The sequence below is a fragment of the Helicoverpa armigera genome, chromosome 10, assembly GCF_030705265.1.
Source record: "Helicoverpa armigera isolate CAAS_96S chromosome 10, ASM3070526v1, whole genome shotgun sequence".
Classification (NCBI taxonomy): Eukaryota; Metazoa; Arthropoda; class Insecta; order Lepidoptera; family Noctuidae; genus Helicoverpa; species Helicoverpa armigera.
Genome location: NC_087129.1, coordinates 8,745,677 through 8,758,462, shown reverse-complemented (window position 1 = coordinate 8,758,462; position 12,786 = coordinate 8,745,677). Strand labels below are relative to the sequence as shown.

Below are 12,786 nucleotides of genomic sequence, written 5' to 3'. Positions count from 1 at the left end.
TGCAGAAGCCTGTAAGTCTGACACCAGTCTAACTAAGGGGTATTATGTTGCCTGGGTAACTGGGTTGACGAGGTCAAATAGGGCAGTCGCTCCTTGTAAAGCAGTAGTACTCAGCTACATCCGGTTAGACTGGAAGCCGACCCCAACATAGTTGTCAAAAGGGGTCGGAGGATGATGATGATGAGGCAAAGATGAACCTGAGGCGCCACATTTATTCCTCGTGTGAAGATACTTCTATAATGACACATCTCCATGCTCATTCTTATTTAGGACTTGCATTTCTTGTTATAGTTCTTCTTTTGCAACTAAAAAATTCACAGTTATTTGTGTTCCTCGATTTTCACTCATCGCTCAGTATGCGTTATTAATACCTGTTCCATATCGGCCAAAAGACCGGTATCCAAATTAAATAAACTCTATTTACACACGAGGAAATATATATGAAAGAAAATTAAAAAAAAAAACAGTAACATCAACGGGAATGACAGCCGAAGATATAAAATTTTTAGTCAATTTATTTTTTGTTTCATAATCAATATGTACAAAGGATTTACTCGGATATTATCACTTTACTGTGCAGATAAAGTACAACCGTGTGTTCCTCCTATTCTTAGAAATAATGTGTTATGTACGCGAAAAGGTGGTCCTAATATAGGTTATATTTTTCTACGAACGAAAAAACACGACAGAGGCAGTCCCTCGGCTCTGTTCGTTCCCGTACCAGTCAAGCCTAACCCTGATGACATAAACATTGGTGCAGAACTCTCTGGACGTCTGAAGAAGCAGGATCTTCTTAAAATTCTTAACAAATTCTATCAAAAACCAGAGGTCAGAGTGTTGGCATCAGAGAATGGATTGGATGACCAGCTATTGCATCAGGCTTTTCTATCGTTTCGGAGACATTGTTTAGAACATGACCTGCCACCAGACTTACACATCATTATAAGTGATATTATACAAGGTAAATAACTGAGACCATGTTTTATCAATAGCCATTCATGAATATTCCTAAAAGTTCATTAAAAAATACATTGTTGATTTTTTGTAGGTGCTGGCCATGTAGATGACCTATTTCCATACTTCCTGAGACATGCAAGACAGGCATTCCCTCACCTAGACTGTTTAGATGACCTGAAAAAGATATCTGACTTGAGAACACCTGCTAACTGGTTTGTATTAGACTTTTTATTTATACTAGCTTATACACTATTTTGTATATTACTTCAAGCTCCAATGTTTTATAATTTTCAAATTATTTATTGTTATTCACATCTATATTTTCATTTTATGTTGTAATATAAAAAATGCTGAAGCAAGGTATATACATATGTACTAAAGACTATGTTATCAGTTTATAACAAAGTGCCTTTTAGCTTATCAGAATATTATTTGAGAAAAATTCAAACAAGAAATATTGTTTTGAATGTGACATTGTCAATTCACACAGAATGATCTATTACAAAATATTTAGCCTAACAGATGATGGAATTTGCAACTTTGTAACTTATAATATCCACAATAACAGTCACCAAATAAACTTGTTCACAAACTCAAAAAAGTGAGGGAATATTGTATTAACCAAAACACATTATTTCCTAATGATTTTTATTGTACTCTTTAATATACAGGTATCCTGAAGCAAGATCAATAAACAGAAAGATAATATTCCATGCGGGTCCAACAAACTCGGGCAAGACTTATCATGCACTCGAGAGGTTTTTGAGTGCCAAATCTGGAGTTTACTGTGGCCCATTGAAGCTATTGGCAACTGAAATATATCATAAATCTAATAAACATGTAAGTAATAACAATTTATTTGAGCTTCAATAGTATGTTGGTTTCAAAGTATTTTTTTATAGCTCTTTCAAAATGTCAGGGTAGTTGCACAGTTTCAAAGGGTCTCATGGGGAAGAATCGCTAAGCAACATCATGAACAATTTAAAAAAAAATTAAATAGTTTTCAAGCTATCCCTGTTAGTTGCATAGTTAAGTTGCAGTATGAGTGTAAACTACTCAATTCTATTTTTAGAATGAGATTTTTAGTGCATTGTAAAGAGCTTGAAGTATATTTATTCTACTCTCTCAATTTTAGTGCCTGTGAAATATTATTGGCAAGGTGACAGTTGTTTGTATATTAGTGTGTGTAATCAAATAATTCATTTATACCAAAGATATAACACAGCGCACGTGCAACTTACTCCACTCAGTGATACCAAAAAAATGATGCAGAAGAGCAACTTGCACAAACGATTTTCTGAGCAAAGTCAAAGTCAATTTTTCTTCTTTCAAATAGGCCTATGAAAGCTATTGAAGCTGTCGTTTCGAGACAAACTAGTTACACGGTTCCAAAGAGTTGGCCACATGGAGAAGAACCAACAAGAAACTCCATAGACACTCTTTAAAATAAAAACCATTACTTACAATTGTTTCAAGCTAAGAATCGTCATTAAGATAACTATGGGCAGTAAGGTTAGCCAGGACATTGTATCCCCATCTCTAAAATCAAATATCTTTTCCAGGGTACACCTTGCGATCTGATAACTGGAGAAGAAAGGAGGCACGCGTCTTTATACACAACTTTGACAAATCCAGACGAGAAGAGTGTCAATGCTCCAACAGACAACCACTGCTTACAAATAGATGCAACTGAGCTTACGCCTTCTAGTCATGTTGCTTGTACAGTTGAAATGACGTCACTTAATAATAGATGTGAGTTGCCATCCTCAGAATTATGTCCTGAATAAAAAAACATATTTACAGTTTAAAAAGAACACTAGAAAAACACGCATTTAAAAATATACTTAAAAATATTTTCTCTAACAAATCCAAATACACTATGATGTTCTATCATAAAGTTCCATTGAATATCATACATCAGTCCGAAAATTAAAACTTTTTGCTTGTAACCTACAGTTACGTTTGAGCAAAGAAAGATTTTTTCTGTTTCTAAAGTCAACCAACCAAATCAAGTCCTATTTCAATATACAGATAATTTTTTTAATGTATTAGATACCAAGATTTTTTCTCATTTATTTTAATACTTTTTTTTGTTATTCAACAGATGAAGTAGCAATTATAGATGAAATCCAAATGATTGGGGACAGGGGAAGAGGGTGGGCGTGGACGCGGGCGATATTAGGTAAACACAGTGTATTGTATCGTAATATATACCTTATGAATGTAGCGATAAGGAATAATATTGATTGTTCTGTTTACAGGATTACAAGCAGATGAAATACATTTGTGTGGAGAGGCTGGTGCTGTCAGTCTTATAGAAGAAATATGTAATGCGACTGGTGAAGAATTAGAAGTAAGTTTTATACTTCTTTTAATTAAGTTAATGTTTTTCACAGCCAAGTATATTTTAATTCTGTTCTGTAGTGCTTGAAGTTAGGCCAAGAGTATGCTATGGGTAAATATTTGATCTTTTGGGCAGAGAATAATTCAGTACTAGCAAGGAATATATATACTTATGTATTCTTCTTATATTTAGATATATAAGAAGTACTCTGCCATATTCCAGAATTATCCATACCTATGTTGGTTTTAGATTTTATGACATACCTATTTCATTTTCTTTAGTTAATGAAACTCTTAAAATTCTGCAGGCATTGGGTAATTATAAGACATTTGTTTCAGGTACGCAACTATAAAAGACTAACAGAACTGAAAGTAGAAGACACAGCATTGGGATCCCTGGATAACGTGAAACCCGGAGACTGTATAGTGTGTTTCAATAAAAACGACATTTACAGTGTAAGTCGAGCCATTGAACAGAGGTCAGTCCCACGTTGAGGCAGGTATCCAATTAATAAAGTATATTTAGGATCATTGATATTTTAGAAGTTTGTGTATGTAAGTTTTAGCTTATGAAAGCGGGTGAGCTAAACTTGTGTTCGTAAATATGTACATGCATTGTCTTTGTATATGAGTCGGTGACTTGGCCACTACTGGACGTGTCTGAGCTTAGGCCGTATACAGAAAGAAAGCTGAAACTTATAAGCGCTTATCGGCGCGTGTTCATATATTTTCCTGCGCGGGTTACCAGCGCTGTCAAGCGCCGATGACCGCTTATAAGCGCTCTTCGGCGCATGACAGCGCTTTCCAGCTTCTTCCAGCTTTCTTTCTGTATACGGCCTTACGCATACAAAGAGAATGTGCATGTACATTGACACACACAAGTTTAGCTCACTCGCTTTTGTGACATAAAACATATATAATATTGCGTATTGTAATGACAATATTTTTGAGACTTGAAAGATTAATTCGGTTTGGCCAACTTAAATGAATAAGTGTTAGCCAAATGACCATCAAATAAGTAACTTCGAAATCTACCACTTGCATAGAAGAAGAAGTCGTAAATTGAGTTGAAAAAAAGTTGGCAAACGTTCTAAATTCGTTGCGTTCTTTAGAATTACCATGAGTGTTGTCACAACTCAGTATCTATTTTTAGTATTAGAATAAAATTGATGTGATCTATTTTTTGTTTAGTATCATTGTTTTATCTTTCATATCAACAATGTTTGTTTATCTATACATAATAGATATATGTTAACAATTCTTCGACTAAGGGCTGATTTTTCAATCGCCAGATAACTCCTATCTGAGGAGTATTTTTAATGTTTTGACAGCTTTTGTATGGAAAATATGTCAAACCGCCATATTTATTCCTCAGATTGAAGTAAACTGATGATTGAAAAATCAGCCCTTAATGTGATTCCTAATTACCATTGGCAAATACATTCGTTTTAATACATAGGTACCTAGATAGACATTATATTGATTCATAAAAAAGGGAAATTAGATACCATTCGAACTAAAAACATTTAGCTTTTGTGATGTCCAAAAAATTAGGTAATTAATATTGCATGCTTTGTCACTTTCAATAACTGTGGTATATTTGTAAAATATTTCCTTTTTTTCAGGGGTCAAGAAGTAGCAGTAATTTACGGTAGTTTACCTCCGGGCACAAAGTTAGCTCAAGCGAATAAGTTCAATGACCCTAACAGTTCGTGTAAAGTTATGGTAGCTACCGACGCAATAGGGTTGGGCATTAATTTGTAAGTAATAAGGTTCATGTACCTCTATTTTTTAACTAGCTTCTGCCACCGGTTTCATCCGCGATCCATAGCGGGGTGCAAAGTATCTCGCGCACCCGAATGATATAGCCTATAGATGGGTCCAACACTGAAATAATTTTTCAAATGGCTTACTGTAGTATATTTCTGTCTCCATCTTGCTTATGTAATTTGATGGCAGTGCAAAAGAGACAGGACGCCGCCCTAGTGGTCTCTATTTATTTAGGCGATACATTTAATTCTGACTGAATGCTGTTATAACGTTTTTCGGTCTCTTAATGATTGACGTTGTTATTTCAGGAGTATAAGAAGAATAATATTTTATTCTCTAATAAAGCCCGTGGTGAACGATGACGGAGATAAAGAAATGGATGTTATTAGTATATCGCAAGCTTTACAAATCGCTGGTAATTAAAAATTCAACTTTATACCGTAGCCATTAAAACCCACAGTCGCTTAACTATCTGAAATTCTATAGGCATAAAGAATAGCTTCTAATTCAATTTTAGCCTCTATCACTCAGAAAATAAAGTTAAAATCCTTCTTTATCAGGTCGTGCAGGTCGCTACGGCAGTGCTTGGGAGACTGGTTACGTCACAACATACAAGCCAGAGGATTTGGCCACGTTGAAAACGTTGCTATCAAATACTCCCGACCCGGTCACTCAGGCGGGGTTACACCCGACTGCTGAACAAATGGAGCTGTATGCTTATCATCTACCTCATGCCAGTCTTAGTAGTCTTATGGTAAGTTTTTTTTTATATTTGATTTCTATTTACTTAGCCTATATTTACAATTTTAAATATAAAATCATTATAAGAACATTTAAAAATAGGGTTTAAGTTGAATCATTCTATTATTTTAATAATTGATGATAAAGTGCTTATAATGTGGGCATAAATTTACTCTTGACCAGTACCTTAAACTGCCTCCTGCTCAAGGAATTTACAACCGACTTTTATAATATACGGCGTTCATAACAGGTACAGTGAACTTCAGGTCAGTGGTAACAGTTTTATAGGAAAATCGTACTGATTACTGTTGAGTTAAGGTGCATGACAGTTACCACTGATGTGCTGTCTACCGTACTATGACGAAATGAAATTATGTCTCTGTAGGGATACATACATATATTGAATTGGCGTTTTTAATTTTATATCTGAAAAACACCCCGGAGTGTCCTTTAACTAGTGTGTATACCTATTTTGTTTATGAAATTTTTACCGCATGACTTGGTATTTCAATTTTGTGTCTTCTAAAGTCTGTTTATTGTTGTTCCAGGATATATTCGTCCACTTATGTACCGTCGACGTGTCCCTCTACTTCATGTGTAACACGGAAGCGTTCAAATTCCTCGCGGAGATGATACAGCACGTGCCGCTGCCTCTCCGCGCTCGCTACGTCTTCTGTTGTGCACCGATCAACAACAAACTGCCCTTTGTTTGTGCCACATTCCTTAAGGTTTGTATATATAAAACTGTGCATGTCTATGTAAAACTGTGCATTACTACGTAAAATTGTGCAATGCTACTTGTAACTGTGCATTACTACGCGAAACTGTGCAATTCTACGTAAAACTTTGCATTACTACGTAAAACTGTGTATCGCTACGTAAAAACACATCTATTTATTTGAAAAGGCTAGGCAGATATATTATTAGGCACAACTGTGCATTACTACATGAAACTGTGCAACACTACATGATACTGTGCAACACTACGTTAAAAGTGCATTACTATATAAAAACTAATGTTTTATTCCAAATAAAGCTTGGTAGAGCTTTCAAAAATCACAAACATTATATCTAGACAGGAATGACGATGAGCATTGCAAAATTGATAATTTTCTTTACAGATGGTCCGACAATACAGTCGCAACGAGCCTCTAACAAAGAACTGGTTGAGTAACGTCGTGGACTGGCCTCTGCCCTCGCCGAAGACTATCATGGATCTAGTACATCTGGAGTCTGTGTTTGATGTGTTAGAGCTTTATTTATGGTTAAGGTATGTAATTAATTAATATTATAATAAACAATTAAGAACGGGTAACTGGGTTGAGGAGGTCAGATAGGCAGTCGCTTCTTGTAAAGCACTGGTACTCAGCTGAATCCGGTTAGACCGGAAGCTGACCCTAACATGGTTAGGAAAAAGGCTCGGAGGATGATGAATAAACGGGTACAAAATTTAAAAAAAGTATTTTAGGTTGGTTAATGGCTGAGGAATGTGTTATTAAAAAAGATTGAAATATTTGTTGCCCTAAAAACATGTAAACATTTTTATTCAGCCAGTATCTGATAATAAAACTTTGTTCACAGTTATCGGTTCCCCGACATGTTCCCTGACGCTAAGCTAGTGCGTGATATGGAAGTGGAACTGGACGCGATCATACAGCAAGGAATATTCCAAATAACCAGGTAAATACATAAGGTGCATTCGTTAGACGATTAGAGTAAAGAACTCTTAAAAAATAATTCGGATTGTGTAATCTACCTGTAGGGTCAGTTTTTCGATACAGTTACTAATCTACATCTATACAAATATTATGAAGCTGAAGTTTGTTTTTTTGTTTGACTGTGCTAATCTTAGAACCTTCTGCACCAATTGCAGTGTTAAAAAGCTTGTTTAGCGATAAGGGTATAAATTTTTACCCGAGTGCGTGGAGTAGTGGTTCCTATGTGACGCAGGCGAAGTAGCAAGAAAAAAAAATATTATCAATTACATATTATATATTACATATATAAGGTGTCCCGACATTATTATATTTTCCCAGATTATTAAGAAACTCAGAGCAAGTCCTTCGCGACGACGCACAGATGGAAGCGCTGAGAGACAAGAGAATGTCGCGCTCCGGCTCGCACTTGAAGCCCAAGGGAGACGACTCCAAGCCTAAACTGTCGGAATTACTTGTAGCTAAGGTAAGATATATTCTGGAAAGGATACAAATATAGCTCTTTATGAAAAGAAGAACTAAAATATTAAAAAAATATAAAAGTTTTATCTTTGTTAATCTTCCATGCAAAATCTACTGAATGAATTTTGATAAAACTTGGCATTTATCGTAAATCAGAAGAACACACAGACTTGGTTGAAACCGCGGTCTAGAGCTATAAATTGTCTTCTATATTAATGTTTTTTTTGACGTGACAACGTCTTATAAATCGATGGAGCCGGCTGCACGCACGAAAAAACATGACTCATGCGGCGTTACCTCGCTCTGAGGCGTTCCGTTTAAGGCTTGAAGTGCAAGCGAGAGCTCGCAGCGAGCGACAAAGAGGCACAATCGGCAGCTACTCATGTTGTCACGTTCAACTATCGTCAGTAACACGGCTTTACAGACAATGGTTTTTTTTTTTAATCTGGATCATTCCAGTCTTACTTTTAAAAATCTGATCGCCATGAAAGCATATTTATTATGTTTTATATTACAGGGTCTTATCACACCTCAAATGTTGAAGAAACTCCAGCAAGAACTAGCAACTAATTCAACAGACAAACAGAAGCCAGAAAGAAGTCGAAATAATAGAAATAGGAGGAAATGATGCTTTAAATTTGTTGTAAATATAAGTTACATAAAATACTTGTAATAAAATGTTCCCGAGATCTAGTTCAATGTGGTTCTTTTATTTGGTATTCTAAGGAAATTTTACAAGTCAACAAAATTATGTAGTTTGTGGGAAGTCATTGACCTAAAAGTAATTCATTTATGTAACTCGTTGAGTGCATAACGATTGTTGTCGAATATTATTACACGCTTTTTATTATTAATTGAATGTTTTACTCGACAAACTCGACGTTTAAAACTCAACAAAAAAGTACAAGTTTTTAAAACACGCAGACTCATTCACTAAATCATTTTATGTTATCTACCAGTGATGTTGTGAACGAATTTAGTTTCTGGCGGGTATCCGTTTATATTTTTCATAATCTATTTTAAATGCAGAAACACTCGCATCAAAAGAGTAAGCAGGTGAAAATTAGGTGGCACGCGAATCACAGCATAGATACCAACTGGACTAATTAAGACTTAGATTTATTCATTACTATTTGTCTTCGAAGTTATCACCAGTGCAACCGTAATCGGTGACCTATGACAAACAATTATAATTATCACTGTTGAGAGGGTAGTTGATTTTGCAATAGCTTCGCACTTCGTAATAGTCGTCAACCCACCTTAGTGTAGACAGATCAAAATGAGTAAATATAACTCGATTTTAGTGCTCTTAACAGTGAATTATTTATTAAATACAGAAGGTATAAACATGTGTACTATAGAAGTTTTTTTCTATCCCGTTACGTGAAAATTAATGGTTACTTTTTAAATTTGTTTTGGGCAGCTTTCAGAGTGTTTGATGTGAATGGTGTGGAAAATATTCTGGCGTTAGAGAATGAGCAGATTAATATAGAATGTAAAACTGATATGGCTATGGCCTACTGTGGATTTATTCATCCAACTGGAAAACGATATTCGTAAGTAATCTTGATCTAAAGTGTTACGGATATTTTTTCAGTCATTTACGTATTTTGCGTAGGTAGGTATCACAAATAAAGGTCATATAGAATAAATAAACCGCATTCCGAAAAATATATGAGCCCACTAACTGAAGAATATACAATACCTACTATTTATCTGGGTACACAAAGTACCTAGTTTCCCCGCATTGGGGGTTTAGCTGTTGCAAGCAGGTGCACCTACGTAGATTGTAGACTTTCTAGATTATTTTCGTTCTTATCCATTTGTTATCAGCCAAGTAATTAAAAGTTTACTAATTTGAGTCTCAATGTCGACTCCTGCGCAAATATTTTATCTATCTTTGTTTACATTGTGTAATTAAAAAACAAGATAATGTGAATGTAGTACAAATTACTGAATAACTAGATAGGTAGATACTTATACTTACAAAGCATCTTCTAGCTAGCTATTTTATACAACTATGCATATACAAACCCATATTCCTATGACTACTGACTGCCAAGTATGTTGGTACCCTTAATATTAGTAGATAGCTAGCATATAGGCTTACTCCTCCCCAATACTCAAACACACCATAACCAACAGGTTTTCAGGCACCACCTTAAACGTCGGCCACTGCGCCATAAAAATAAAAGCGACTAAAAACGATACTGGAACATGGCGATGCCACATAGGTACGAAGGCCACTGGTGTGGAAATGATGCAGACGATCCAAGTCAGGGTAGTGAGACAATTGGCGGCCATCCAGAAGAATATTACGGCTGTGCATGGCAAGCCTGTGACGTTGGCTTGCGCTACTACTAAAGGATTGATGCCTTTGAGTTATTGTCGGTTTGAGCCTCCAATTGGGCAGCCGTTTAGCATCAACTCGGAGGTGACTCGTACCAAGTAAGTTACCGTTTAGGAGTACTAAAGAAACCTATTTATATGGCTTAATTTTTTAAACGAATATTGTCCGTTTTTCTCAGATCCAGCTGCCTAATTAAGTGATTTTCTATTCCAGCCCGATCCTAGGCAGATATTTCTTTCCAAGCAACAAAAGTTTAGACCGTGGGGACTGCGCAGTGACCATACGCAAAGTAAAATATGAGGATGTCGGTGCGTGGACATGCGGAGCTGGACTTGATGATGGACAGGAACATATCGACTTTATACAATTAGATGTTGAAGGTTGGTAGCATTCCTTCTTTGTGAGCGTATTAAAATTATTGAATGGCAAATTTTTGAGTAGGTGTAGTTATAGCCAGTTTTTGGTGGCTCAGAATAAGTTGAACATTGTACAACCCCTATGTATTTATAAGTAATGAGCATCTTAATCCAAATTTCGCTATTCTATTCAGGACTATATGCCATGTCGACAGCATCAGCAACTGGCATCACATTCGGCGCAATCGGCATCATTGCCCTGTTAGCTGCTCTCGGGTTCTTCGCTTGGAAACAGCGAAGAGTCTTAGGAGCTATGAGGCCTGAAGCTGAAGAAGCAAAAGGTCATGAGTTGGAAGAGATCCCTGCTGCAAGCCCAAGTTCCCAAAGCACCCCTCGACCTGCCAGGAGTTTGCCTCGAGTAGAGATAGAATCTCCTTCTGAACCTAGTGCTTCTCCGTTATTGACACAATCTGAGTCTTGAAGACGTTCATTGAATTTTTGACTGATTCTAGAATTTATTTAGTTTAATTCATAATTTACACTGCCATTTAGATATTGAGTCACCCACCTATAAGAAAATCAGGTTCAAGCTCATTTGTTTGTGTACATAATACTTCTTTGCATGTTATCATCACTGTACCTTCAGAGTCCAAAATCTTTAATAATGTAAATAGTGAGGAATTGAATGTTGATGTAAATAACTGATTTTATTATTTGTTATTATTATATTTAAAGATGTATACTATGACTATTAAACATATAAATTAAATTAATTGTATTTTCTTACAAACTAGGGTGATTTAACATAGCCGCTAGTCTTTCCATGTTGACAGCATACACTGAATGGCAAGATATTATGTTCTTGTGAATCAGTAGTGTGTTGTAGAACTCGTCTATGGTCAGTTTGTCATCATTTGGTTCTGTGTTGGCACTGGAATAGAATTAATTAGATATCAACATACATAGGATTGAATACAGACAAGGCAGAAAAACATGTCAAAAATTGGATTATTTAAAAAACTTATCCACTGCCAATCTTATTCCTGATTGTTTTAAAAAGTGTAACTACTGGTTTCAAAAGGGGCAAAAAATGGGATTTCAAAAATTAACCTTTTTATTCAGCCCAATAACTATGTGAAATTAAATCCTCACCTGCATGCAATTTCAAAAGCTGCAGCATGTTCCATCTCATCAATAGTTGGAGGACATCTAGGCCCCAAGAGATCTGTCATGCCTTCATCCACACTCACTCTACCTTCTCTTTGAGGGTCATAATGCTTAGCGGTGTTCCTCAACCACATGTTAGGCATATCCCCACCTACATCGTACATGAAGTGTTTATTCAGTGTCTTGTAGCCTTTCCTTTGTGATACAACTGCTGTGATTACGTTCTTGAGGAAGTGCTGAACAGCAACCACTATGACATCGGCTGCGTCATCTTCTGCACCCTCCAGTCCTGTCTCCCATGCTGCTAGCATGAACCGACCTACTACGAGAGCATGGTCGGGCAGGAATATTTCCTATAAAACAGTAATAAAGTTAATGTTATCGTTGAAAGGTATCTTATGATTATTTCTGAGAGCGTAAGTTACCTGAGCAGCATATTTGACGCCGTCACTGCCAGCTCCTGGAGGAGAATTTGGCGGCAAATATTCAAGCAAGTCAACAGGCTCAAAGTTAGATTTCTCCGACGTCCGGGAACTCCTTTTGTGTCTTCTACTGTTCCTGTTATGTGTACTCGCTTTTTCTTGGGCAATAGTAATGGAGGCTTCAGCTAATCCTTCCACTTTATTTAACAAAGCTAGTAAAAACTCATTGTGGTAGTGCACTTGGTCGGTGGACAGTAGCTTACGAGCCTCGGCATCGAATTCCTCCTTGGTTAACTTCATACGAAACCACTGTTTCATGTGAGCGAAATACTTAGTAGATTTCTCACCAAGTACATCATTGAGTTTACGCCTCGAAATATTTAGTGGATCTGAAGACATTATTTAGCGTTTATTTTACCAGGTAATCAGATATTAATATTATCAAAAAACTAGCAAAACAATACAAAATAAACACGCACGTCACACACACACGATTGTTTTTG

General features: G+C 36.2%; 3 protein-coding genes across 3 annotated transcripts; 2 read left to right on the top strand and 1 right to left on the bottom strand.

Annotated features, from left to right (window-relative positions):
• The first annotated feature begins 452 nt into the window (after positions 1–452).
• Positions 453–8,687, top strand: LOC110378343 (ATP-dependent RNA helicase SUV3 homolog, mitochondrial). The gene is made up of 15 exons (XM_064036540.1): positions 453–961; positions 1,049–1,169; positions 1,629–1,797; positions 2,520–2,709; positions 3,062–3,139; positions 3,219–3,310; positions 3,640–3,779; positions 4,926–5,060; positions 5,379–5,485; positions 5,631–5,824; positions 6,360–6,539; positions 6,933–7,081; positions 7,393–7,491; positions 7,848–7,992; positions 8,506–8,687. The coding sequence occupies exons 1-15, from the start codon at positions 538–540 to the stop codon at positions 8,614–8,616; spliced, it is 2,334 nt and encodes a 777-aa protein (XP_063892610.1). The 5' UTR covers positions 453–537; the 3' UTR covers positions 8,617–8,687.
• Positions 8,688–9,182: 495 nt separating this feature from the next.
• On the top strand, positions 9,183–11,463 carry LOC135117382 (uncharacterized). The gene is made up of 5 exons (XM_064036541.1): positions 9,183–9,328; positions 9,412–9,544; positions 10,134–10,436; positions 10,552–10,718; positions 10,889–11,463. The coding sequence occupies exons 1-5, from the start codon at positions 9,268–9,270 to the stop codon at positions 11,173–11,175; spliced, it is 951 nt and encodes a 316-aa protein (XP_063892611.1). The 5' UTR covers positions 9,183–9,267; the 3' UTR covers positions 11,176–11,463.
• LOC110378345 (transcriptional adapter 1) lies at positions 11,400–12,772 on the bottom strand. Its single transcript, XM_021337559.3, has 3 exons — positions 12,287–12,772; positions 11,847–12,214; positions 11,400–11,625 (listed from the first exon to the last, which is right to left on the bottom strand). The coding sequence occupies exons 1-3, from the start codon at positions 12,680–12,682 to the stop codon at positions 11,478–11,480; spliced, it is 912 nt and encodes a 303-aa protein (XP_021193234.1). The 5' UTR covers positions 12,683–12,772; the 3' UTR covers positions 11,400–11,477.
• Between the last annotated feature and the right edge of the window lie 14 nt (positions 12,773–12,786).